We start from the raw sequence: 26,323 nt of genomic DNA, 5'->3' as shown, positions 1-26,323 counted from the left end.
TCGCCAGCTCCCCGATGAGCCGCCAGTACTCGCCGAATTTCAGCTCCTCGTCGCCGTTCACATCCAGCTCGCTCATCTTCTCCTCCAGGGAGGGGACGTCCTGCGGGGAGGACGGGGGAGGCTCAGCCGCATCCCGGGACGGGGGGGAGCAGGGGCTGCTGCTCGCTCTTGCTTGCAAATCCCAGGGTACCGGGAGCAGCCCCCCAGCTCGGGGGGACCCACGGGGATCCAGCCGCCCCACACACGCTGCCCCTCGCCTCACCTTCATCAGGTTGGGCAGCTGGAGCTGGACCAGCTCCTTGAACTCGCCGGCCGTCAGCGTGCCCTTCTTGCCCTCCTTCCCCGCGTAGGTGAAGAAGACGGTGACGATCTTCTCAATGGCCGTCTCCAGCTCGGTCAGCTCGCCCGTGGCCATGGTGCCAGGGCACGGCAGTGGCCCACGGCTGCGGGGAGAGGAGCCAAGAGGGGGTCGGAGCTGGAGGGGGCGTCCCGGGGAGGCGATGCCCGGCGATGCGTCGGGAGAAGGGGACCCTCTCCCCTTCCCCGGCCCTGGGTGCAGCGAGTCTGCAAGGGCTCAGCTCAGCTCTGCAGGGCTGAGCAGGGGCGCGGGGCTGGGGGCTGTCCCTCTGCCCCGCTGCTCCCTAGGGACCGAGCGCTTTGGCCAGGCCCTCCCCGGCTGCCGCAGGGAGGGGAAGCAGAGCCGTTCGGTGACGCCGTCGCCATCCGGCGCAGCGCGGCACGAACGCCACAGAGGCAGCCGGGATGGGGGAACGTCGGGAACGGGATGGGGGTACGGCAGGGGTCCCCAGCGCCGCTCTCGTCCCGCAAACGCTGGAGAGACGGTGGCCAGGGTGGGGCCGGTGCTGCAGGCAGCGATTCCCTACTTACCCCCCTCGCCTGCAGGCAGGGAGCTGCAGGCAGGGAGCTGCAGGCAGGGCACGGCCCCCCGGGAGGTTTTATACCCCGGGATACAGGAGGGGAGAGCGCAGCGCTTTGTCCCCCGTGCCACGGTGCTGGGTTTCCTGCTGCAACCGGATGGACGCAAGACACGGCCCGGGCGTGAAGACATCCTCCTCCCCTCCCTCCCCGTGCGGGCAGCAGACCAAATTCAGCGCTCGGCCCCGCCGGCGTGAACCTGTCCCGGCCTCTGCGGCATCGCCTGGGCTCTGCCACCGTGGGGATGCTCCGGTGGGGAGCAGGAGGGGACCGCGGGGCAGAGGGGAGGGACACGGGAGGACAGAGCGAGTTTGCTCCGGCACCCGCTGGGCTGGAGCACCTCACGGGGCGTCAGCGTCACCCGGACCTTTCCGGGGGTGCGGGGCAGGTCTCACCCCCGAGTCCATCCCTGCAGGGCTGGGGTTGCGCTGGGGACGAGGACGTGGCCCCCGGCGCCCCGCTCGCGTCCCGCCGGGGCACGGCACGGTGGCTCGTCCCAGCCCGCGATCCAGCGGCACCGCGGACCCAGGCTCAACCCGCACCGAGTGAGAGTCGTGACTCAGCCGCCCGCTGACATCATCCCTATTAATAGTGGGCTTTGTAAAAAATTAATTAATCCAAATTAATTAGGGGGTTGGAACTGCTCGAGTGTTCCCCTTTAATCATCGTGTATTTATAACATGGCAGCCCTGGCAGGTTTCCACCTGGGAGACCGAGCAGCTCCACGCCGCGGCCCCACCGTTCCCACGGGGCCCCCGAGCCCCGTCCCGTGCCCCAGCACCGCGCCTCAGCCCCCAACAAACCCCGCGTGGTACCCACGGCGCGGCCCCGGGGAGAGGCGGGGGGGACACCGGGGCCGGCAGCCCGGCGTGGCGGTGACGTTGGGGACCGTTTCTGCTCGGAGCGTGGCAAGGATGTCCCCGATTGCCAGTCACCCCATCCCCGCGTGCCACGGGGGCCGTGTCCGGGAGTCCCCACAGCAGCGTGACGCCGAGCAGGACGGGGAGCTAGGACGGGGCAAGCAGCCCCCCCACCCCGGGACAGCGCATGGGAGCGGGGTCCTGGGGAGCCTGGCGCAGCCTGGAAACCCCCCACTAGTGGCTTTGGGGACCCAGAGCAGGCAGGTCCCCGGCGCAACGGCACCGGCACCGCCCCGGTTTCTGCTGAGCCCTGACGCACTCACTCCACCTCTCCACGGGGATGGGGAGGCTCCGGCCGGCACCGGGCAGCCCGGTCCCCACCCCACACCCGTCACACCAGCTCACGGGGGAGGAATTGGCTTCCTGCAGCCCCATCTGGCCCGTCCCCCTCCCCGGGGTGACAGCGGGGGGACGGGGACAGGACTTCCGCTGAGCCCCACGTCAGGGGACCGAGATGGTCTCTTGGGAAACCGCTGGGGTGAGTCAGGCTCGGCAGGGACAGGGACAGGTTTGGGGTGAATCACCAGCTTCGAGAACCAGGCGGGCCCGTGACTCGCCACCCCTGGAATTCGGGATGCTGGGACAGGGCGAGGAGGCGGCAGGAGCTGCAGCGGCCCCGCAACAGGATGCGGCCAAATCACAGGTGGCAGAAGAAACGGCGCTTCCCGGTCGAGCCCGGAATCCCTGCTCGGGGCCATCCCTGCGGACAGGGAGCGGTGACCCGGCCTCGGGGACCCCGGCGCTACTGGGAGGGGCGCGGAGCGTGGCGGGACCCCGCGTGCCGGGGCGAGGGCTCGGTGTCAGGGCGCGGGTGCATCCCGGGGGGTTGGCGTCCGCCGCCGTGTCCTGCTCCTGGTGTTGTCCCCAACCTGTCTTGGTTGGGGACCCCAAGTGCGGCCGCTGTGGGTGCTAGCCCAGCGGCGGTCCACGCTAGCCCACCGCACCTCTCAGGGGCCCGTTGGAGGGGAGCGTGGTTATTTGAGGCTGCAAAACTGGGCGCCCAGTGCCATCGCGATGTCCCCGGCCCTGGTACGGCAAGCACCCGGCAGCTCCCTCCGCTCCAAATCCCAGGAATGGAAAAGCCTCTTCCATGCTCCAGCAATGGGACGGAGAGACAAGATCAGCCCAGCCCCGGCACCAGCAACTGGAGCAACTGGTTTAGCTGGGTCAAAGTGGAGCACGGGGAGTCGCAGTGGCTGAAACCTGTTCCAAGATGTGTGTAAACCTCCTGGCATGTCCCTCGCTGCTCCCGGTTTGGTAAGAGCTTGTCCTGGGGATCTGCCAGCGCGGACACGCCGGGCGTGCTCTCCCCACGGCTGGCACCGCAGCGGCAGGGAGCGGGGCCGCGGCACCCAGGGCCGACGCCTCCGGCGCCCACGCGATGCCCCCGCGGCATCGGCGTTCGCCCTTGGGCACCCGGCTCCGGCCAGTCCCACCGCTCGGGAAATGCCTGGCCGAATCCTGATCTCCGGGGAGGTTTGGGGTTTAATAAGAGCAGGGCAGAGCCCCTCCGAGCACAGCCGGAGCCCTCGGGGAGCTCGGCACAGCCGGGCGGTTGGACGCACCGGCCGTGCCGGTGCCCGGGGCATGGCAGCCCCGGCTCTGTGCACGCTGCGGGGACGGGGGTCGGGTTATTTTTAAGCTCAGGACCAGGCGGCGATGCCTGTTCCCGTCACGGGCAGCTGCTGCCCAACTGGGCAAGCGACACAGCCCCGGGGGCCAGGCTTTCCCGGAAGGGGTGGCCGGATCCTGCCCACCGCCGAGCCGCACCGGGGACAGGGGCACACGGGCTCTGCTGCCGCCAGCCCCCGCGCCGACACCGCCGAGTGAGTGCCACCGGGGTCCTTTCCCATTTCCCCCTGTCCCCGGGCTCTGGATCCGGCCACTCCTGGAGCTCACCAGCCCCAGACCCCCCCCTCCCTGCCCCACACCAAAAAATGGGAGCTGTGTCCTGCTGGGAAGCAGCTCCTGAGACTCCGTCTGGGACCCCCGCTTCCATCCGGGACCCCCCACCTCCATCTGGGACCCCCGCTTCCATCCGGGACCCCCACCTCCAGCCAGGGACCCCCTTCGCAGCCACCTCAGCTGCTCCAGGTGCAGGACAGGGGCCGGACCCCCAAGACCCTGCACATCACCCCAAACCCTCCAGCCCTCCCCCACACCCCCCACCCCCCCACGTCCCCCCAGCAACGGGGGCAGCGGTGGTGGGGTGACCGTACAGGGTCGGGGGAGCGGGTGGCAGGGTGGTTTTGGGGGTCCCCAGGTGGGGCGCGGGGTGGGGGGGCTGCGTGGCCGCGGCGTTTCCCAACCGCGGGGACAGGAAGTGCGGGAGATGGAAACGGAGGGAGCAGGATATAATTAGCCCCAAATTAGGACTGGAATCCGGGATAAAGAGCCCGGCACCACCCCGCTCTTGCGAAAAGCCACGACGCTGCGCCGGCAGATCCCGGCAGCCCCCCTGCAGGGGGGTCCCAAAAAGGAGCGGGGGGGGGACAATCGTGCCCACCTGATTTTGGGGGCTCGGCACCACTGCGGTTCCCCTGGGGACGCCGGTGCCGGGGAGGCCGCGGTGGGTTCGGCCCCACGCTGCCCCGGCCGCGCGGATGCAGGGCCGTAACGAGAGCCGCAACAGGGCCGGGATTATCGGCATCGGCGATGCCAGCTCGGGAATCTGGTTTCTTGGCCGAGCCGTTGCTGGAGCAACCTCCGGGCTGGGATTGCGGGGCTTTTTTAATTTGACAAGAGGCCTTTCTGTGCGCGGGGAGCGGGCGGCCCCGGGGGGCCTGGGCTGAGTCACCCGATAGCCCCCACCGGCTCCCCCCAGCCCTGGCTGGCTCCCGTTGCGAGGCCGAGGACACCGGATACCCGCGCCTTATCAGCCCGGCCGGGGGAGGAGGGCTGGGGACGGATCCGGCACGGCACCGCGGCGCTGACAGATGGGGGATGCCGGCGGGCGACGCCGCGGGGTCAGACCCCGGGCACCACGGTGCCGCGGGGGCCGTGGCTGCGAGCGGAGCCAGGGCCCGGCGCAGCATCCGACCCGGAGCCGGGGGGGGCCCCGGCGAGGGACCCCGCTGCCCACCCCGCACATCCCCATGCCCCCTGGCATCCCGCTGCCCCACGGGGCCACCGTGGGGCCGGCCCCAGCCACGGGGGTGGCAAGAAGGGACGCCCGAGGGACACGGGGAGGGACGCGGAGTCCCCCGAAGTGACTCTCGGCATCGCTGCCCACCGCCACCCCGTAGGCACCGGTGGGGCTGGAAACGCTCCTCTGCACCATCCCAGCGCCGGCGCGGGGGGAGCAGGGCAGCGGGGTGCCGCGGGTTCGGGCTCCCCGTACCCCGGCCCCCGCGAAGGCGGCGCGGGGCGGCCCGGCGGTGCCAGCCGGGCTGTCCAGCCCCGGTATCGGATCCTCCCGGAGGGAGGGGGCTTGGAGCTTATTTAACGTCCCCGGCCGGCCCAGCCCGGCACACTCGGAGCAGCGGGCGGGCGGGCGGCACGGCGGGGAGCTCAGGTGAGCGCAGGTCCCGGCCAGGACACGGGTGCCCTGCGAGGGGGCAGGCAGCCGGGGCCCCCTCCCACAGGAGCACCCCATCCAGCCCAGGGGAGCAGCGGGGTGCCCCGAGCCCCCCGCGGCCCCGCTGCCGGCTCTCTGCCCAGCGCCAAGCGTGCGGAGCGGAGGCCACGGCACGCGACGCTCCCCGGCAGGGGACGGGGCAGGGGGTGGCTGCGATTTGGGGGCTGCCCCTCGCAGCAAGGGGGGGGGGGTAGGGGGGGGGGAGGCTGGCGGCTGCCCCCCCGTAACGCAGCGGGTGCCTCCCCGCAGCCGGAGCCATGGCGTCACAGCTGGAAGGGGCCATGGAGACGCTCATCAACGTCTTCCACCACTACTCGGGCAAAGAGGGGGACAAGTACAAGCTGAGCAAGAAGGAGCTGAAGGAGCTGCTGCAGAGCGAGCTGGGCTGCTTCCTGGAGGTAGGGACCGGCCATGCTGGGGGCACGGGGGATCCCCCTTTCCCTCCGTGCCCCGGGGCAGCAGCGTCCCAGCGGGCTGCCGAGTCCCGGGGCTCACCCTGTCACCCCCCTCCCACAGACCCAGAAGGACACAGGTGCGGTGGAGAAGATCATGCAGGACCTGGATGAGAACGGCGACGGGGAGGTGGACTTCCAGGAGTACGTGGTCCTGGTGGCCGCCCTCACCGTGGCCTGCAACACCTTCTTCTGGGAGAACGCCTGACCCAGGCCGGTCCCCACCCCGCTGCAGCCAGCCACGGCGTCCCCAAAATGCAGAGCCCCCCCGCCACCGCCCCAGCTCACCCTCCGCTCCCCAGCACACCCGGGGGATCCCACTGGGATCCAGCTCCGCAATAAAGGCACTGACCCAGCCAGAGGCTTGTTGTCAGCTCCTTCATTTCCAGGGTCGGGGGTTCTGCCCTGTCCCCCTGCTAGTGTCCCCGGGGATACCAGGCAGCCTTCCCTCTCCTGAGCCACGGGGTCACAGGGAGAAGCCACCCTGGGTCACCCCAAGCGCCTGGAGACATCCCTGTCTCCACCCTGCTCTGGCTCCTCCATCGCACCCTGCCCCGGAGCCTTGGCATCAACCCCGAATCACCCCAGGGCACAGCACAGCTGGGGTGGGTGAGCCCGGCCTGCGCTGGGGTGTTGGGGTGCAGGACACGGGGGTGCAACATGGGGGCATGAGGGTCCGGGGTGGGGTAGGGGGGGCAGCCGCAGGCCGGGACTCGTTGCCCGTCCCACCAGAGGCGCGGGCACCACGCCCCGTGGGGCTGGAGGAACCGGTTCTTATCTCCTCGCCCACTGGGCCTCCAGCCAGCAGCCCCCGCGCTGAGGCCCTGCCCGGCCCGGCCTGGCCCCGCGCAGGGCCGCCAGCGCCATCGTCTGCCGGGGCTGGGGCCGGCCCCGGTGCTCCCCAACCACCCCGCCCGGCTCTGGACCCTCACCGCCGCCCGTCGGGCCCCACACGGGGGCTGCCCCGGCAGAAAGCGGGGACACATCGGGGACAGCCAGGCCACAGGCCCAGCCCGGCCGCGGGGGGACCGGAGGCCCCGTGAGGCCTCCTCAGCCCTTCGACGCCTCCGCCTCCGCCCAGGCCAGGCCAGGCCCCGCCGGGCGTCCCCTGCGGGATCGGCCCCCGCCGCGGAGCTCAGGCGCCCGCCCGCTCCTGATCGCGGGGGGAACCGGGGACCGGCCCCGCTGGAGCCCGGCCAGGCCGCAGCGGACCCGGGGCCGCCGCCCGCCTGAGGGAGCCGACAGCCCCTCCCCCCCTCCCGCCCACGGCCCGGCCCCGCCCACCCCGCCCCGGGGCACCAATGGCCGAGGGGGCGGCCCCTGCGTCGGAACTGCCCCGCCCAATAGCGGCGAGCGTGGTGACGTCAAACCTCTGCGCCTGCGCCCTGCGTGTCGTCGCCGCCATTTTGGCCGGCTCGGCGCGGGCGGAGGGAGGAGGGAGGGTGTTTGTGGTTGCTGCCGCCATTTTGTCGCGGGCGTTTGAGTGCGGCGGGAGCGGGCGGAGGGCGCCGGAGCCAGCCCCACACCCCGCGCCGCCCGCCAGCCAGCCTGCCCCACCGGAGACCTGGCGACCGTCTGCTTCGGTGAGAGCGGTTGGCGCTGGCCGGAGGGCTGCGAGAGGGGCGCGGAGGGAGGGAAATTCCGTAAGAGAGGCCGCGGGGTCCCCTCAGACGACCGGGAGGGCTGATCTTTGCACTTGGCCGGTGCGGTGTTTGCCTCTGCCCAGGCTTTGTGCACGCAGGGTCGGGCTTTCTCTCCCCGTCTCGTAGGGCGGCTGTCGGACGGGGCTGGATCGAGGGCCCCGGCTAGGCCTCGCCTTCCTCCCCGTCCTCGGCTGGCGGTGCCAGGGCAGCCTCCGCGCTGCGTGGCGGCCTTGTGGGAGCGGGGCTTCCTCTGCGAGCTGCGCTGTGGTTATTCAGGAAAAATGCTTCTTAAAAACATTTTCAGTAAAAAAAAAATGGGGTGCGGCTGCCTGTTGGCTCAATTTCTAGCAGATGGACTGTAAAACGTTTTAAAGAAAGCATTTCGTTGAAGGGATTTTGAGGGTGAGTACTTTTCGGCGGTCATCTAAGCATTAAATTTGATACCGATTATTAAAAAAAAAATAGAAATCGATCTGCACAGTTAGTGGGTTTGAGCTTAGCACATTTTGGTGGGATGCATCCCTGCCAAAGCACTCGGGCTTGAGCTGTGCTTCAAAGATGAGTAACAGCTGAGTTTAAATCCCTTTGCTGCTTTCATGAGGCATGTGGCAGGTTCTCATGTTAAAGAACCGCATTAGGACTGCGGATGAGCTGCCTACTAGAGTATTAGATATTAAAAAGCCGGAGTGACTGCCCCCTTACAGTTTATCTCTGTCCAAGTGGCAGCCATCATAATGGGAGGATGGAACCTAAAGTATATGGGACTTCTGTAGAGTAATCTCGGAATTTTATTGCCGAGTACATGGTATGTGTCTGTTTAAACCAAATTGGGGTTTCCATCTTGCTGATGCTAAAAGCTTAGGAAGTGTGGCAGTGTCACTGGATGCCCTACTAAAAAAGACATGGTGCCATCTTGACTGCTGATGGACTGTATTTTTGCAGCATTATTCCTGCCAGTGGTAAAATTTTCACTTTCTAAAAAGATGATTTCTTAGTAAGGACGAGTTAGCGTAACTTTCTGTTTTATTAAACCTGCTGTATCATGGCGGTGGCCTAGAAAACTTATTAAAAATGCATTAATAGAGTACCTGTTACCTGCCCTGTTCTTGATTCTCTCCACCAAAGGAGCCGGAATGCAGGTTTCTTTAATGTTTAGTCAAGTAAGCGCAAGATCTCTGTGCTGTTTGTTAAATCTGGTTCTCATATTTTGCAGATTCTCTTGATCTGAAGATGGCTGCACAGTCAGCACCGAAGGTTGTGCTAAAGAGCACCACCAAGATGTCTCTGAACGAGCGGTGAGGAAGCCAACAGCAGCTTCAGCTCATAAGAAATTTTTTTACTTAATTATTGCTGTCCGGTGTCCAAAAACCAACGTGGTTTCTGCCCTCTTTTAACCTCACTAAAACAAGCAGATGGCTATGCACCTCTGTCTTAAACTGCAACAAATGTGGTACGCAAGGTTAAAAGGGCAAGTGTTTTGGAGAAATTTATCCGTAGCAGTTAATTTTAAACTATTCGACACATAAATATGGTGGGATGTGTTATAACAAAAGAGAGAAACCTCACACCCTCCCTTTTTCTTCCACATGTTTTTACATTTATATAGTTGACACTGCAGCATGGTAGCATGTTACCTAAGCTGCAGCAGGCTTGCTGCTTTGTCCGAGGCAGACACACGTGCATGTGGTCTGGCCTGTAAGAGGCATGCAGCAGGCCATTAAACAAGCCCAAAGGCCCTTTAACAGTGTTTTGGGCCTTGTAAGAGGCAAATGCTTTGCTTCATCTCCATCTCTCTCTTTTCTTGATTTCTTTATTTCTTCTGTTGAGTAGTCTTCTGGTTTTCCATGCCATTGAGCTTTTGCGGTTCTACGGTGACAACTAACAGTGATGCTGCAGTTACGTTTCACCTTCTTACTAATCGCTCTTGGATTAATTATGTTAGTATCATTGAACCAGGGATAAAGGGAGCCATTTACATGCAGTTCGTGCTCTGGCAAGTGCTGCAGTGAGATGTAACCTGAACCGGTGCTGGGAGCTTACCCCAGGAAAGAGGAGTGGTGAGGTGCAGTGCAGGGAAGGCTTGCTGGCCTGTTTCATTTTGGTCAGTCCATATTCCTCATTTGTGTTTTCTTTTGCAGTTTTGTGTAGCTCCCAGGACACAGGAGAAAGCTGATGGGTTGCCCCTAAGGAGGTTTGCCATCTTGCTGTATGTTCTGCTCCTATATAGCTCTTAAGGACAGAAGACTTTGTGCGCCAAAGAAACTGCCAAGTGAACAGTTTTCATAAGCGAGCGCACTTGGGTGATGGCATTTCTTACGGCACCAGTTCTGTGGTGCACCAGAGGCACACCGGTCTGTTCTCAGGGCGATGTCTTTTGTAAAGCTGCCTTCTGGCATTGAGTTTTGAAACAGTTTTCTCAGATCTTTGAGGGTAAATTTGGCTTTTGCAGTCAGATTTCAGTTTGCTGTTCTGTTTCTGTGATGTCCTCTGCCATCTGTCATGATCATCTCTGCTTATTGCTTGTTTTCATTCCTTCTGCCATTTCTAAAGTCAGTAACCTAAAGCTTTATCACTTCTGAATTAATATACAACATCATTTCTGAGTTTCCAGTTCTTGCACACTTGTGGAAAACAAGGAATACGTAATCACACATGACGTGACCTAAGTACCACTCTTTACATAAGGTTCATGGGATCTGGAGATCCAGTCTTGAGAACCATGAAATGCCAATAAATGTATGTAATAAAGCTTTATTTAAACACCCATTTTATTCGACCTTGAAGCTTTACTAACATGCTGAAGAACAAACAGCCGATGCCAGTGAATATTCGGGCTACCATGCAGCAGCAGCAGCAGCTAGCCAGTGCCAGAAACAGAAGACTGGCCCAGCAGATGGAGAATAGACCTTCTGTCCAGGCTGCTTTGAAGCTTAAACAGGTGAGAGAAAGTGGCGTATTCTGGGGCAGCCTGTTGATGCCTGTCAAATGGCTTTTCAGGATATGGTGGATTTTGAAAAATGTTGAAAGTTAAAAATGAGAGGGGATTTTTAAAACCTAGAAGGGACTTGCAGAAAATCCCACTTTTTACTTCAGATAAGTAATGCTTTGTAACGTACCGGTTAATATGATTGAGTTGGGGGGGGGTTTGTGCTGGCTGTTCATATCTCCTCTCTATTTTTTCAGAGAAATGTTCTCATTCTGGGTTTCTGGATCTGCTGAGTGCTTCATCTCACAATCTAGCCGCAGTTGCAGTTACAGTTGCTGCAGATTGTTTCCAGTACTTACTGTCCAGTTGAGGCTGGTTGCTCCAATCCCCAACTCCATCCTCTCTTGGAGCACTCCCTTGATAGGAGCTGGCTGCGAGGAACAGATGAACAAACTGATTTTTTGATGGCTTGCGAATGCTAGAATGCAGGCCTGGATTTAAGGCATAGTCTTGCATTCTCCTTATATAAAGAGTCTTTATCATCCCACATTTCAGTGATGAGTGCTACAGATTACGGTGTGTTCCTCTCATTGCCTTCTGTCGGTAGAAGACCTAAGCAGACATGCTAGATTTTGATTTCTCTGCTGCAGTCAATGTGCTTCTCCACAACTCTGGACTTAGGGAAGGGGCAGGGGGCAAAATCTGCCTACAACAGAAACCTCAATAACAAACAGAAGAGAGCTGTTTGTCTAGGGCCTGCTCATTGTCAGACTGTAGGGGGTTTGGCAAGTTTTAAAGCTTATGTTTAAATGGGAAGGCTGGGACGGTTAGCTTGAAAAGTATGTGTAGGGCAGAAATGGAAACCTGTGGGGTAGTGCTACGCAGCTGTGCAGTGAGTTCAAATAGCAGCACTGCATGACTTGACTACAGCAGTAGTTAAATATAATTCTCTGCATTATCTTGCACATGAGGAGAAAGCCCTGGAAATTTCTTAGCTGAGCTGCTTCACCAAATAGCTGGAATACTTAAACCTGCCCCACATGCTCACATTCAGGGCTCGCTCTCTGATAAAGAGGAATGCAACTGCTTTTTAAGATCTCTTGAGACTTCCGTTGTAAAAACAGACTGTGGTGCCAGTTAGCCTTGCAGAGCTTGTAAACAAAGGCTCTGGAAATGGTAGTCTGAATTATTTTCTGCTTGTAAGAAAAAAAAGTTTGAAAAGTTAAGAATTTCACGAGTGATAAGTGAAACTGGATTGCAAGCATGACGTTTCTGCTTGCTGGATTGAGGTGCCACAGAGGAACAGGGAAGAACTAGTCTTTTGGCTTAGCTCTTAAACCCGTTTGATTTTTATGTTGGGCACAGGTGTACTTTCACGGTCTTCTGGAATTAAATGCTGCAAGGGAGGGCAACGGAACGGCGTTGTAGGGAAATTTGGGAACCTGGTTTATGTTGGGTTGCTCTTCGAAGATTGCAAGTTGCTCTGGAAGTTGATGTGGTGACTGGATTTTCACAAGTGCTGTACTTGGTATCACCAGGAGCTTTTCTGATCCTTCTGGATGTGCTGTGTCCAGAAGTGCTGGGGAGCACTGATCCCAGCGATGGGTCACCTGTGCTTCAGAAAGGACTTCTCTAAACTCCTGCGGAGCGCTGCTTGTGCTAGATTCGTGGGTTTGTGTTTTGCATCCTCTGCATCTGAGTGCACAAGTTTTTCCGTAAACCTGCTGTGGTTTTTTTTAATGTAAAAACATTTATACTGACTGTGGTTTGAGATGTGCATTTACTTAGTAGCTGGAGCAGACCAAGGTGCTACCGCTCTGAGGTAGAGCAGAAGGGCGAGCACTCTTGGGCTGTTTCAGTGCAAAGTCCAGCAGCTTATCTTAAACTCTCATGGTAAGTGACATAAACGAATAATTGAATGTGGAACACACACATGCTTTCTCATTCCTTTCTGCCAGCGAGGCTGGGCGAAAGAGGGAGGCTAATGTTTTAGGCTGCTACAGCTGTTGGAAAAAGGAATGACTATGTAAACTCTGAGGCAGTAAAACTTAAAATCTTACTACAGCTAGAGAAGAGACTGATTTTAGAGGAACCGATTCAGCTGTCCGCAGGCTTTGCTCAAGTAGACAAGCAATAACTTTAAGCAGCTCTTAAAATACAGCCTTTATGGCTGCTCCTGTCACTTTACCTTCTTAGGGCCAAGAGCTCTTGTTCTTGAGACAAGTGTGAAGGTTCCCACTGTTGCTTTTTAGCTCCTTGTAGGGTTCAGCGGTGCTTATAGAAGCTATAGTCTGCTCTGTGGAGACCAAATTGGTACCAGTGCACGTTAACAATACTGGGATGTAAATTGGTGGTTCAGCTGCTGCTTCATGAGCAGTTGAGCTGTCTCTGCAGCAGTTCTGGTATGGGCATTTGAGGACAGGGGGAACCACTTCAAAAGCCAGATACACGAAGATGACTACTTTGCTCTTGTTCTGGTGAGGGTAGATTTCTTCAGTATAGTTGTCTTTTTGTAGTATAGATGGAAAAGTTGATGCTTTTCCTAGCTGTTGCCTTAGTCTGTGCGGAAGCCTAGCCAGGATGGGGCAGTAGGCCACTGGGAATGATATCCATGGCATGTGGCTGCACAGATGTCACTTGCTCTGCAGAGGTAGGTTAGGCTTGTGCCACAGCAGGGGTAGTTGCTTTCGATCAGGGATTTGCTTGGACTCACCTTCCAGCAGAAAGGATTAGTGGGCTGCCTCGTGGATTAAGTGTCTGCTTTGATTTGGACTGAGCAGCACTGCTAAAAACGGAGAAAAATATTTCCTTCCAAATCTGCAAACTTTCTTGTCTCTGTACAAACACTTGCTTCCAGGAAAGGTCTTTGTTCTCTGTTTGACCTTCACAAATTGTACCTCCCAGAGCAGATTTGATTGTCTTCCTTTGAAGCTTCATTATATATCGCAGGGAGTTGGTGACTATTTTATTTAAAAAAAAAAAAAAAAAAAAAACCAAAAACAACACGCTGCTCTTATTGATACGGCAATTGCTGTGCCGTTTGTGTTGCAAGTCCGAGATTGCTGCATGACTTTCTTGTTTCTTAAAAATCTTCTATTCCAGAAGAGCTTAAAGCAACGCCTCGGTAAAAGTAATATTCAGGCACGATTAGGCCGGCCGGCGGGACCCGTTGCTCGCGGAGCCATGGGAGGAAGAGGACTGTCTATGGGGCAGAGAGGCTTGCCACGAGGAGCCATGCGTGGTGGCCGGGGAGCAAGAGCTCTGCTGAGAGGAGGAGTCCCACTCAGAGGTCAGTACCATGGCTGAACTGGAGTTGCTTATATGTCGGTAATGCCGTCTTTTTGACGGTGTGACTCCGATTTTGTTGCTCTGTCTGAAAACTAATTTCTTTCTGATTTGAATTCCCTTTCTCTATTGAAGGTCAGAGCCTGCTTCGGGGAGGACGAGGAATATCCCCCAGGATGGGCCTGAGAAGAGGTGGCATTAGAGGTCGCGGTGGTCCTGGAAGAGGTGGCCTAGGCAGAGGTGCCATGGGCCGTGGAGGACTTGGTGGCAGAGGTTAGTGTGCACGAACTTCAGGAGCGGCACGTTGCTGCTGAACAAGTAGAAGTAAGCTTTAATTCTTTTTCCGGTTTAAGGCTAGCATGTTTAAGTACATGCAGCCCCAAAAACCCTCTGTTCTTGAATTAGTGTACGGTGTAGTGCTAAGTTAAGGCTTCCTTTCCTGAAATGTCTTGCCAGGCCTTATGCCTCACCAAGATCCTTGACTGTGTCAGTGTTGCTAGAGGGGTTCTGGGGACTCTCAGCGAAGTTGTCCGCTCCTGCAGGTTATCGCTGGCTGCGTGATGCTTTGAATAGTAGTCGAGGCAGCGAGTAACCTTCCAGCGTATTGAGGAAGACTACGCTGTCTCCTCACACTAAGGAGGAAATGATACAGAGCCTGTGTAATCCAAGAGACTCTTAAAATAATTAGCAAGGGGAAAAATTTAACGGGAGAAAGCCTAAACCCCTGCAAAATAAACTTAAATTCAAAGTCTGAAACTGAATCAAGTCTTGGGTAAATGAACTCTTTATTTTCAACAACAAATCAGAGCAGCAGTAAAGCAGGAGTGGAGTGCAAGAGGAAATACAGGAGACAGCTGTTGATGGTGGGGTTGTTAATGTTTCGGGCAGATGTTTGGTTAGAACACCAGCCAAATGTGCTCTCGTGTTACTTTGGGATTGGCCCAACGTTCGTAGGAGTTAGAGCAGACAGTTATCGGGAAGCCGCCTATCCCTTGACAGCCTTGGCTTGCAGCTGTACCTTTATTTCTTAGCCTGACAAACAAATACTGATGAGTGTGGGCTCTTGGGTATCCTACTTGTGAAGCAGTCTGAAAACCTCTCAGTTTGAAGTATTCGTCTGTAGGAAAAAATTGCTTGTAATGGTTAATGGCATTGCCACTTTGCCAAAAGCTTCAGCCTGTCCCAGAGACGTGCGGGATCTCGGGGTACGCTCCGTGGGAGAGGAGTACGCAACGCGTAGGGGGGATCGGAACACAAGCAGGGGAGATGAGAGTCTGAGCTAAGAGCGTAGCTCCTAGTCGTGGATTTCCACGCGTATCCACGCGGAGATGTGGATACAACATCTGTCTGGGCTTCTGGACTGAAACAGAAGCAGCCTGGGGAGCTAATCCAGCGCGGCAGAACCCGACCTGCTGCGGGAGCTGGAGGTTGGCTGAGGGGCGGCTGCCGCAGGACTTCCCCGAGGAGGTGCTGAAGCAGCTCTGCCGAGCGCGCTGCGTTGGCCGGGCGCTGAGGAGCGGCAGCCGGGGGCTCTGCCGGAGGAGCGGCGGCCGGGGCAAACTCCGAGGCTCTGTCTGGTGGAGCGTGTAACCGTCCATTTTGTCTCACTGTAAGGTCGCGGCATGGCAGGCCGGGGACGAGGGGGCTTTGGAGGTCGTGGCAGAGGCAGAGGACGAGGAAGAGGATCAGCACGGCCTGCGTTGACCAAGGAGCAGCTGGACAACCAATTAGATGCTTACATGTCTAAAACGAAAGGACACCTCGACGCTGAGCTGGATGCTTACATGGCTCAGACAGACCCGGAAACAAACGACTGAAGGTCGTTCCGAGAGACTGTTGTTGAAGTTAGTGTGTTATGTCGATGCCCATAAGCTAAAAATGGAAACCCTGATTCATGCTGGAAGGACCCGCAGGAATAGGGAGCGGCCCTGTTCTACCGAGAGATCAGACTTTAGTGTGTTCCTTTAACATTTTGATACTATTTGTTGTATGAAACCTTTTCTTGGATTGTTTTTTATATCGGGGTTTTTTTTTTTTCTTTCCCCCTCCGAGTACTCCAAACATGAATGTGACAGATCTGCTGCAGTTAATCCGCTGACATCAGTGCTGGTGACCCGCCGTGCCCGTGCAGCGCAGCGTGGCCTGCGTGCCGCCCGCCCTGCGTTAGGTGAAGCGCCCGTTGGTGCTGGGATCACGTGTTTGTGTGTCTCTTGAGCTCCGCGGTTGCGTTTTGGGATCGGCCCTGTCCCCAAGCGCGACCCAAGGGCCGAGTTCATGCTCGCAGTTCAGTTTCACCCATCTGAAGCAAAAAAAAGAAAAAAACCTCCCAGCAGGGCGAACAGTCAGGCCAGGTTTAGGTGTAGCTTCTCAACACGCCAATTTTCTTGTTTCACACCAAAACTTCCTTTTCCGTTGGTAGCCAGCGTTCTGTTAATGCCTAGTGCAGAGCACTTCCCAGGTTGAAAGCTTCCTTGGTTTGGGGTTTGGTTTTTTTTTTTTCTTCGTTTGTTTTTAGATAAAGTTTGAGTTTCTTTTGCATTCTGTTTGAACAGATGGCACCAGTGGTTTCTGTATCTGCAAGAAAACAAGTGTTTATTTAAAGGAATTGGAAGCAGGAACATAAAATTACAGCTGTGACGGCAAAGTGTGGTAGAACTGTCTCTTTTAAAACACGGGGTCCAAAATTCATCTGTTACCTTTCGGTGTAACCAAAACTGCGTCCTCCGGTCAGACCAACTGCCTGCACTTACCCCGACGGGTTTGGGAAGGGGTCTGTTCCTCCCCCTCTCCTCAAGTTTTAAGTTCCGCCATTCTGTGAACTGTTCCAGTTTCAATGGAATCTTGTATTTCTGGTTTGTTGTAACAAAGGAGAAATAATTACAAAAGCAACGTGGACTCTGGCTGCTTTTTTTTTTTTTTTTTTGGTTTTTCCTGGAAATGGGGTTTTTCTCTTCCCGCTGTCCTATGCTCTGGGGTTAGATGTACTTTGCAGGGGGCAGAAGGAAGCCAGAGGAGAGGGGGACCTCGCCGTGGACTCTCGGCTGCCTTGGGCCGGGAAACTTCGCGGGTGGGAGCGGTCAGGGTCAGCTCGCTGCCTCTCCTGCCTGCGCATACAAAGCGCTGGGGCGGAGGATGCTGCCTTTGCCCGGAGGGTCTGCATCCCCGCAGCAGCCAGCCAGCCGCCGCCTCCTGCCTCTCTGGCCTGTCCCGCTGCACCCCCCCACGTTCTCGGGGAGGGAAGAGGGGACCCTCCGGCGCTGGGGAGCGGGGCGGGAGCCGGCGGCTCGGGCTGGGGCCCGGCGGGGCGGCGGGCGGGCGCCGGGCGGGGGGGGGGGACGGCGGCGGCGGCGGCGGCGGCGGATCCGTCTGGGCGCAGAGAGGCGCCCCGCCCGCCATGGAAGCGCGACCGCTATTGGTTGAGGACGCGACGGGCGCCTGTCACGATGCCTGCTATTGGCTGCGACGCTCCAGCGCCTTCACGCGCTCCGGCTTCTCCTTTTGTTATTGTAGCAAACAAGTTGCAAAGCGGCGGCGGGAGCGGGCAGGGGCGGGCAGGGCCGCGGGCAGGGGCGGGCAGGGCCGCGGGCAGCCGGAGGAGATGCAGCGGGAGCCGGGCCCCGCGTGAGGAGAGCCGGGCGGCGGAGGTGAGTAGCCAGCCCGCTCACGGTGCATGCTTGCCCCCCCCCCGGCCCACATCGGTCCCAGTCCCGCTGCGCGCCGGGTCCCACAGCCGTCCCCACTCGTGTCCCCTCCTCGGAGCCCAGCGCCCAGCTCGTCGCCCCTCTCTGCCGACCCCACCTGCCTGCTGCGACATCCCCCGGCCCCTCGCTGTCAGCGCGGCCGCCCCCGTTAAGCCGCCGTGCTGCCCTGCCTGGGCACGGGGAGCGGGGGCCGGGCAGGGCACGGGGGCACAGGGACCCCCACCCGCCCAGGCGGCCCCTCGGCGCCTCTCCCCGCTTTCCTCCCACCGGCAGCCCCAAACCCCGCTCCGACACCGCGCCGAAACCGGGGAAGCACCCGTTCTCAGCCTGCGGGTGACCTCGGGACAGAGGTGGGCCGCTGCCCCACGAAGCCCTGGGAGGTGGGATGTGGCGGGGATGGCCCCTTGGCACCCGCTTTTTCCAGGGCGTCCCTCCTGCTTCCCTTCCCACGCTCCTCAGCTCCCTCCGTGAGCCAAGGCGTCAAGTGTAGGGAGCGTCCCCCCCCTTTCCCGGCCCGGGGAGCCGGAGCTGGGCTGGGGGCAGAAGCCGGGCTGGCAGCAGGGGGGGCACAGGCAGGAATGAAATCCCCACCCAGGCACCCGCCGGTCCCTTTGTCCCTGCCCTTGGGATTATCTGGGAGCAAAGTTAGCGGCCCCGGAGCCAAGGAGATTAGGCCGGAGTCCGTGTCCATGCAGGGGCTGCGGGAACTGGCTTCCCCCCACCCTGTGCTGCTCGTCCCCCTCCTGGCTGGGGGACGAGGCTGGCTCCGGGTTTGGGGCTCAGGCCGTGGGATGAGCGAGGTGTTTTTACGGCAGGAGCGATGTGGGGTGGGGAGGAGGGGAGATCCCAGCCCCACGCTGCCCCGGGAGGAGCCCTGACAGGTTTGTGAAAAGCCCCCGGCCACGTCCCCTCGGCTGGGACAAAAGACTCGCGCAGAAATGTCACTTCCCATCTGGAGCGGGGCGATGAGGTGCCTCGTTATTCCTCTGGTTCGCTCCCACGCCGGGGCAGGGGGGGCCTTTCGGGGTCCGCTCTGCCGGCGGTGCCGACAGGGACAGCCGTCCTCTCCGAGAGCCGGTGAGCGCTCCTGGCCGTCACCTCTCCAGCGGGGAGCTGGAGCCGAGGAGAAGCCACCCCTGGCCCCCGCTCGCCCCAGTTTCCCCCAAACCAGACTAGGCTCGGTTTCGGATGGGGCTGGGGACGGCCGTGGCCCTTTGAGTCTTTCCCGGAGCAGCCGGCATCGGCCTTGGGGTCCAGCCAGTGGAGCTGGGGGGGAACCAGGGCCGACGCCGGGGCCCCCGGACTCTCATTCCAAGGGCGATCCTGGACAGCCCCTGCTCACGGAGAGTCCCTGCCGCCCTCTTTCACCTCCTTTAGCCTCAAAACTGAGCCCTGAGGCAGAGCATGGCAGGCAGGCAGGGCCCCTGGGGACGAGCGGGCTGGCAGAGAGCAGGCAGGAGCGCTGGCATCGGGGCAGCACCGGGCATCCCCGGGACGGGTGCCGGAGGCTGCGTTAGCACCCACGGGGCGAACCCCGTAGCCTGGTGGGGTGCTCAGGGTTGCGCCCCCGCCACGGGGAGCTCCGCGGGGCCCCTCCAGCATCCTTGGAGGTGTCCCCGTGGCCGACGGCATCCGGCTCGTCTCAAGCCGGAGGAGCCTGGCCAGCGGCATCCCTCCGGCGAGAGGGGGGCCATGGCCCTGCGCCCACGCGGCGGTGGGGGGGGGCCGGGCAGGCAGGGCGCTGGCAGGACAGCCTGCCTCCCGTCCCGCGGATAAGCGGCGCGGAGCAGGGGCTGACGGTTTGTTGTGTCTGCCGCCAGCCCAAGGTTTTTCCCAGGCCCTGGAGCGTTGCACCCGCCGCGACGCAGAGCCGGGACCCTGCTGCAGCGGCACCGCAGCGGGCGCGGAGCCCCGCCACGGCCACGGCCACGGCCGGGGGGGGGGGGGGGTGACGCTGGTGGGGCCCTGGCACGTGTGCGTATGCGTGCGGCTCTTGGCGTGTACGCGGTCTGGCAGGGGAGGCAGGAAAGGGAGAAGCCCAGCAGCAAGTGAGGGGTTAAGGAGCGGCGCCAAGCTGGGGCTCTGTTTAGTCTGGCCCCTCGCCTGCGATGCACGGAGCACGTGTCCATCACCCCGGCCCAGAGCGAGCGCTTGCAGGCACGCAGGCACCCTTGCACGCTGCGTACACGCAAGCGCGCTCCCTGCCAGGCCGTTGGTGTGACACGGCCGGTGTCCCCACACCCCTGCATGCTGCCGAGCGTGACGCCGTGGCCCAGCTCTGGCTCTGCTGCCGTCGGAGCCAGGGACCACGGGGAGCTGGGGACGCCCTGAGGGTCCCGGCATCGCTGTAGCCTCTTCCCACCCCGGAAAGGGACCGTGGAACCCAGGCATCCGGGCTGGCACCCCTCTTCGAGGTGACATACGGCTTTGTCCCACGTCCTCCTCGCCTGCCGTGTGCCATTTGAGGGGGCTGCTGCGTCCCCAGTGCCACACAGGGACCGCGTCCCCCTCTTGTCGGCACCGACCGCCCTGTGTCTGCCCCGTGGGCACCAGCGCCCCGTACGCTGCTTAACTCCCGGCTCGGCGGCCGCAGCGGCCGTGGAGGCGAGGGCAAGGGGGGACAACAGGTCCCCTGCTGCGGGGTGACAGGCAGGGCCGTGCCGTGCCGTGCCTTGCAGGGGAGCAGCGCCATGTCCCTCGGCGCGCCCACCAGCAGCGACGCCTGCCTGAGCATCGTGCACAGCCTGATGTGCCACCGGCAGGGCGGGGAGAACGAGACCTTCGCCAAGCGGGCCATCGAGAGCCTCGTCAAGAAGCTCAAGGAGAAGAAGGACGAGCTCGACTCGCTCATCGCCGCCATCACCACCAACGGCGCCCACCCCAGCAAGTGCGTCACCATCCAGCGCACCTTGGACGGGCGGCTCCAGGTAACCCCGCCGCGCTGGGACCTGGGTGTCTGGGTGCCTCGGCAGACCCGTGACAGCCTGACAGCCCCCCGTGCACCCCACGGCCTTCCCCGAGCTGGGGGAACCTGGATGTTGGGGTGCCCCATGACCCCAAAGACCCCACAACCCTCCCCGAGCTGAGGGGGGGAGCGAGGTGCCCCATGACACCCCATGGAAGCCCTCCCCAAGCTTGGGGGACCTGGGTGTTGGGGTGCCCCAAGACCCCCCAGCCCTCCCCAAGCTGGGGGGGACCCAGGCATCCTGGTACCCCGAGACCCCCCAGCCCTCCCTGAGCTGGGGGAACCCAGGCATCCTGGTACCCCTAGACCCCCCAGCTCGGGGTACCAGGGTGCCAGGGTCCCCCCCAGCTCGGGGAGGGCTGGGGGGACCCAGGCATCCTCGTGCCCCAAGACCCCCCAGCCCTCCCCGAGCTGGGGGAACCCAGGCATCCTCGTGCCCCGAGACCCCCAGCCCTCCTCAAGCTGGGGGGACCCAGGCGTCTGGGCGGCAAGGGTCCCGGTGGAGGGGACCCCCCCGGGGAGGGGCACACAGGGGGAGCCCCGCCGCGTCGAGCCTGCGGCTCCGGGCTGGGAGCCACGCTGACTTCAGTGTCTGGGCTTGCACCCACCCACCCGCAGCCGCGGCTGGCCTGGGGATGAGGGGACAGGGGCAGGGACAGGCAGCGATCCCCACCCTGTCGGGGCAGATGCATGCAGGCAGGGGCGGCTGCAGGCAGCGTTGCCCCCTGCCCACCGTCCCCTCCTGCGCTGGCATCCCCCCGCGATTCCGCTCCCCTTCCCGGGATGAGTCGCGGTCTGGCAGCCTGCGAGCCGGGGGGGGGTTGTTATGTCTGGAGCCGGGGAGGCGCAGGGGGACCCCCCCCGGCCGCCGTGGGATCCCGGCCGGGTGCCAGGCCCTGTGCCGGGGGGAATTGCCGGGGGTTCCGGCACCGGACACGCCGTTTGCAGCGCCGTACGGCCAGGCTGGACGCAGCCGGCCAAGGCCGGGGGGAGATGGGGGGGGCACCATCCCCGCGCCCCCGGCTTGTCGCCCCAGTGTCCCCGTCCTGTCCCCCTCCGCAGGTGGCCGGCAGGAAGGGGTTCCCCCACGTCATCTACGCCCGGCTCTGGCGCTGGCCCGACTTACACAAAAACGAGCTGAAACACGTCAAATTCTGCCAATTCGCCTTCGACCTCAAGTACGACAGCGTCTGCGTCAACCCCTACCACTACGAGCGCGTGGTGGCCCCCGCCATCGGTGAGCCGGTCCCACCGCCACCACCAGGACCCCCCGGGGGCGGGGGGGGGGCACCCCACTCCCACCGCCAGCACCCATAACCCCCCCCCCCATCTCTCCCCTGCAGGTCTGAGCATCCAGAGCACAGGTGAGATCCCGGCACGGGGCCGGCGGGGAGCACCCCCGGAGCCAGCATCCCCCCCCCGCTGCGGGTCCCCGTGCCCCCCATGGTCTCCGGTGTGTGTCCCGCCCCCCTCCCCAGTGCCCCCCACGCGCCTGGTGAAGGAGGAGTTTGTCCATGACTGTGTGCAGATGGAGCTGCCGCCCGGCCGGGAGCAGGGGGCCAAGCGGGCGCCGCGTCTGCCCCCCGCCGAGCCCTACCGCCAGCCGCTGCCCCCCCTGCAGCTCCCCGAGTCCCCCCGCGTCCCCGGGAGCCTCTACCCCACGCTGCCCATGTCACCCCCAGGTGAGACCCCCGTTAACCCCGGTCCCCATCCCCTGGGAAGGGTTTGGGGGCATCAGCCTGAGCCCCCCCCCCCCCCGACCCCGTGTCGTCCCCCCCCCCACAGTGGCCCCCGGCAGCTCCCTGCTCTCGCTGCCCCACGGCGAGGGGCTGCTGCAGATCACCTGCCCCACGCCGCCTCCGGCCGCCCCGGCGCAGCCCCCCCCGCAGAACGGCTACCCCAAGCCGCCCTACCACAGTGAGTACCGGGGACACCCCGTGTCCCCCCGGCTCGGCGGGGGTCCCACTTGGGGACAACCCCCCCCCCCCCCGGCCACCCTCTCTCCTACCCCAGGTTCGCCAGCGAGCTGGACCGGCGCGGCCGTCTACGCACCGAGCCTGGGGGGGCCGCAGCCCACCCCATCACCGCAGCCCAGCAGCCGGAGCCACCCGCAGCCCCCGCTCCACCACCCCAACCACTACTGTAGGTTTGGGGGGGACTGGGCGGGGGGGGGGGGTGTCAGCTGCAAGGTCGCAGCCCCCTCGCTGCGCTGACCCCATCTCTGCCCCCTCCCCAGGGCCCCCACACCATAGCTCCGGGCCCTACCAGCAACCCGTGTCCACCCACCCCGGTAAGTGCCCCCCACCCTAATTAGCACGCCGGTGATCACCCTTTTCCCGAGCCGTGGGTGCCCTGACCCCTCTGTCTGTGTGTCCCCCCCCTCCGAGGGCCAGAGTTTTGGTGCTCCATCGCCTACTTCGAGATGGACGTGCAGGTGGGGGAGATCTTCAAAGTGCCGGCCAGCTGCCCCGTGGTCATCGTGGACGGTTACGTGGACCCCTCGGGGGGGGACCGCTTCTGCCTGGGGCAGCTCTCCAACGTGCACCGCACCGACGCCAGCGAGCGGGCCCGGTGGGGCGGGGGGCGAGGGGGGGGACGGGGCAATGCCGAGGTGGGGCGGTGGAGGGCAGGTGTGGGGCAGGCTGGGGAAAAAGGAGGGGGATGCTGGGGGGTGCGGGCGTGAACGGGGGATGAGGGAATGGAGGGGGGGCAATGTGGGGGTGAGGCATGGGGCAGAAGGGGAGATGGGGAGCATGGGGGCGCAGGGGTGATGTATGGGGCAGAAGGGGGATATAGGGGGCAACTGGGGGATGTACGGGGCAGGTGGGGGATGTATGGGGCAGAAGGGGGAATATAGGGGGCAACTGGGGGATGTATGGGGCAGAAGGGGGATATAGGGGGCAACTGGGGGATGTACGGGGCAGGTGGGGGATGTATGGGGCAGAAGGGGGATATAGGGGGCAACTGGGGGATGTATGGGGCAGAAGGGGGATATAGGGGGCAACTGGGGGATGTACGGGGCAGGTGGGGGATGTATGGGGCAGAAGGGGGATATAGGGGGCAACTGGGGGATGTATGGGGCAGAAGGGGGATATAGGGGGCAAATGGGGGATGTACGGGGCAGGTGGGGGATGTATGGGGCAGAAGGGGGAATATAGGGGGCAACTGGGGGATGTATGGGGCAGAAGGGGGATATAGGGGGCAACTGGGGGATGTATGGGGCAGATGGGGGGATATAGGGGGCAACTGGGGGATGTATGGAGCAGGTGGGGGGCTATAGGGGGCAGCTGGGGGGCTATAGGGGGCAGCTGGGGGATGTACGGGGCAAATGGGGGAATATAGGGGGCAACCGGGGGATGTACGGGGCAGAAGGGGGATATAGGGGGCAACTGGGGGATGTATGGGGCAGGTGGGGGGATATAGGGGGCAACTGGGGGATGTATGGGGCAGAAGGGGGATATAGGGGGCAAATGGGGGATGTATGGAGCAGGTGGGGGGCTATAGGGGGCAGGTGGGGGATGTATGGGGCAGAAGGGGGATATAGGGGGCAACTGGGGGATGTACGGGGCAGGTGGGGGATGTATGGGGCAGAAGAGGGAATATAGGGGGCAACTGGGGGATGTATGGGGCAGAAGGGGGATATAAGGGGCAACTGGGGGATGTATGGGGCAGGTGGGGGGATATAGGGAGCAATTGGGGGATGTATGGGGCAGAAGGGGGATATAGGGAGCAAATGAGGGATGTACAGGGCAGGTGGGGGCATATACGGGGCTAATGGGAGATGTATGGGATGTATGGGGCAGGTAGGGGCATATAGGGGGCAACTGGGGGATGATGGGGCAGAGGAGGGACATGGGGGGGGGAAATGGGCCGTGTACAGGACGGAAGGGGGATATAGAGGGCAAATGAGGGATGTACAGGGCAGGTGGGGGGATGTATGGGGCAGAAGGGGGATATAGGGGGCAACTGGGGGATGTACGGGGCAGGTGGGGGGATATAGGGGGCTATTGGGGGATTTGGGGGGCAGCCGGGGGATGCTGGGGGGGGGGTCGGTGCTGACGGTCTCTACGGGGCAGGCTGCACATCGGGAAGGGCGTGCAGCTGGAGTGCCGGGGCGAGGGCGACGTGTGGATGCGGTGCCTGAGCGACCACGCCGTCTTCGTGCAGAGCTACTACCTGGACCGGGAGGCTGGGAGGGCCCCCGGGGACGCCGTGCACAAAATCTACCCCGGCGCCTACATCAAGGTGGGGCGTCCCTGGGGGGAAGGGGGGACCCCGCGTCCCCGGGTGGGAGGGGTACCAGGGAGGGGGGACCCCCGTGCCCGTGTTAAAGGGGGTCCCACGCAATGGGTCACCCATGCTGGGGGGCAATGGAGGGACCAGAAGTGGAGGGACCCCCGTGTCCGTGTTAAAGGGGGTCCCGGGCAATGGGTCACCCATGCTGGGGGGCAATGGAGGGACCAGAAGTGGAGGGACCCCCGTGCCCGTGTTAAAGGGGGTCCCACGCAATGGGTCACCCATGCTGGGGGGCGGTGGAGGGACCCCCGTGCCCGTGTTAAAGGGGGTCCCGGGCAATGGGTCACCCATGCTGGGGGGCAATGGAGGGACCAGAAGTGGAGGGACCCCCGTGTCCGTGTTAAAGGGGGTCCCGGGCAATGGGTCACCCATGCTGGGGGGCAATGGAGGGACCAGAAGTGGAGGGACCCCCGTGCCCGTGTTAAAGGGGGTCCCACGCAATGGGTCACCCATGCTGGGGGGCGGTGGAGGGACCCCCGTGCCCGTGTTAAAGGGGGTCCCGGGCAATGGGTCACCCATGCTGGGGGGCGGTGGAGGGACCCCAGGGATGGAGGGACCCCCGTGTCCGTGTTAAAGGGGGTCCCGGGCAATGGGTCACCCATGCTGGGGGGCGGTGGAGGGACCCCCGTGCCCGTGTTAAAGGGGGTCCCACGCAATGGGTCACCCATGCTGGGGGGCAATGGAGGGACCCCAGGGATGGAGGGACCCCCGTGCCCGTGTTAAAGGGGGTCCCGGGCAAAGGGACCCCAATACCAAGGGACAATGGAGGGGCTCCAGGGACGGAGGAACCCCCACGCCCATGCTGAAGGGCGTCCCCGGGGCATCCTCCCCCCCCCCCCCCCCCCCCCCCCGATGCTGCCCTGCTCAGGGGTCCCCCCTGCGTTGCCCCCCCAGGTATTTGACCTGCGGCAGTGCCACCGCCAGATGCAGCAGCAAGCAGCCACGGCCCAGGCTGCGGCCGCCGCTCAGGCTGCCGCCGTGGCCGGCAACATCCCAGGTCCCGGCTCGGTGGGAGGCATCGCGCCCGCCGTGGGTGAGTGAGCCCCCGGGGCCGGGACGGCGCGGGGTGGGGGGGGACGGGACCCCCCGTGGCCGTGGGGATCCCCCACCCACGCCCGCCTGCGTCCCTCCCGGGCAGGGCTTTCGGCGGCGGCGGGGATCGGCGTGGACGACCTGCGGCGGTTGTGCATCCTGCGGCTGAGCTTCGTCAAGGGCTGGGGGCCCGACTACCCCCGGCAGAGCATCAAGCACACGCCGTGCTGGATCGAGGTGCACCTGCACCGCGCCCTGCAGCTGCTGGACGAGGTCCTGCACGCCATGCCTGCCGCCGAGCCGGGCCCCCTGCGCTAACCCCCGCCCCTCTTAATTTAATTTTTGTAAGAAAAAGCCAAAAAAAAAAGAAAAAAAAAAAAAAAAGCCAAAAAAAAAGGAAAAAAAAAATAGCCAAAGAAAAAAAAAAAAAAAAAGAAGCAGAAAGTACCAGAAAGGTGCGGTGGGCGCTGGCTGTAACCGTCACTTAATGAACGGGTTTGGGTGTTGCCGCCTGGCTCTGTCTGCGCCTTCCGCGGGTGCTCGGCGCTGCCCGCCGCGCCGTCCCCAGGACTACATTTCCCAGCGGCCCC

The 26,323-nt window shown here is 62.3% G+C and overlaps 3 protein-coding genes across 11 annotated transcripts in view; all 3 read left to right on the top strand.

The window, feature by feature from the left end:
• The window catches only part of S100A1 (S100 calcium binding protein A1), a 42,084-nt gene extending 35,844 nt beyond the window's left edge, over nt 1-6,240 (top strand). Inside the window, exons 1-3 of one of the 5 annotated variants that reach the window (XM_075524823.1) lie at nt 2,206-2,334; nt 5,683-5,831; nt 5,950-6,240. In XM_075524823.1, the coding sequence (XP_075380938.1) occupies nt 5,691-5,831; nt 5,950-6,093 (285 nt within the window). In that variant the 5' untranslated portion in view covers nt 2,206-2,334; nt 5,683-5,690 and the 3' untranslated portion in view covers nt 6,094-6,240. Of the gene's footprint in view, nt 1-2,205; nt 2,335-2,962; nt 3,114-3,572; nt 3,683-4,352; nt 5,371-5,665; nt 5,832-5,949 lie in introns of those variants that run through there. The other 4 variants (XM_075524824.1, XM_075524822.1, XM_075524820.1 and 1 more) reach the window with 4 other exon arrangements.
• Nucleotides 6,241-7,320: 1,080 nt separating this feature from the next.
• On the top strand, nt 7,321-16,634 carry CHTOP (chromatin target of PRMT1). 2 transcript variants are annotated; one of them, XM_075524702.1, is made up of 6 exons: nt 7,321-7,468; nt 8,742-8,823; nt 10,313-10,466; nt 13,560-13,743; nt 13,875-14,012; nt 15,354-16,634. In XM_075524702.1, exons 2-6 carry the CDS (start codon nt 8,759-8,761, stop codon nt 15,554-15,556), a joined length of 744 nt encoding a protein of 247 aa, XP_075380817.1. In that variant the 5' UTR covers nt 7,321-7,468; nt 8,742-8,758; the 3' UTR covers nt 15,557-16,634. The 2 variants fall into 2 exon arrangements, with proteins under 2 accessions (XP_075380817.1, XP_075380816.1); XM_075524701.1 differs by having other exon boundaries at nt 7,323-7,468; nt 13,557-13,743.
• Nucleotides 16,635-17,167: 533 nt separating this feature from the next.
• On the top strand, nt 17,168-26,129 carry LOC142420626 (mothers against decapentaplegic homolog 4-like). Of its 4 annotated transcripts, none has more exons than XM_075524762.1 (12): nt 17,168-17,383; nt 20,119-20,367; nt 21,468-21,583; nt 21,749-21,769; nt 21,934-22,087; nt 22,191-22,322; nt 22,419-22,547; nt 22,642-22,695; nt 22,793-22,839; nt 24,482-24,650; nt 25,596-25,734; nt 25,840-26,129. In XM_075524762.1, the coding sequence occupies exons 1-12, from the start codon at nt 17,183-17,185 to the stop codon at nt 26,049-26,051; spliced, it is 1,623 nt and encodes a 540-aa protein (XP_075380877.1). In that variant the 5' UTR covers nt 17,168-17,182; the 3' UTR covers nt 26,052-26,129. The 4 variants fall into 4 exon arrangements, with proteins under 4 accessions (XP_075380877.1, XP_075380875.1, XP_075380874.1 ...); XM_075524760.1 differs by having other exon boundaries at nt 20,203-20,367; nt 21,468-21,642; nt 21,884-22,087; nt 22,793-22,976; nt 25,840-26,127; XM_075524759.1 differs by having other exon boundaries at nt 21,468-21,642; nt 21,884-22,087; nt 22,793-22,976; nt 25,840-26,126.
• The last annotated feature ends 194 nt before the right edge of the window (nt 26,130-26,323 follow it).

The sequence above is a fragment of the Mycteria americana genome, chromosome 25, assembly GCF_035582795.1.
Source record: "Mycteria americana isolate JAX WOST 10 ecotype Jacksonville Zoo and Gardens chromosome 25, USCA_MyAme_1.0, whole genome shotgun sequence".
NCBI classification, from domain to species: Eukaryota; Metazoa; Chordata; class Aves; order Ciconiiformes; family Ciconiidae; genus Mycteria; species Mycteria americana.
This window is presented reverse-complemented; position numbering and strand designations above follow the sequence as displayed.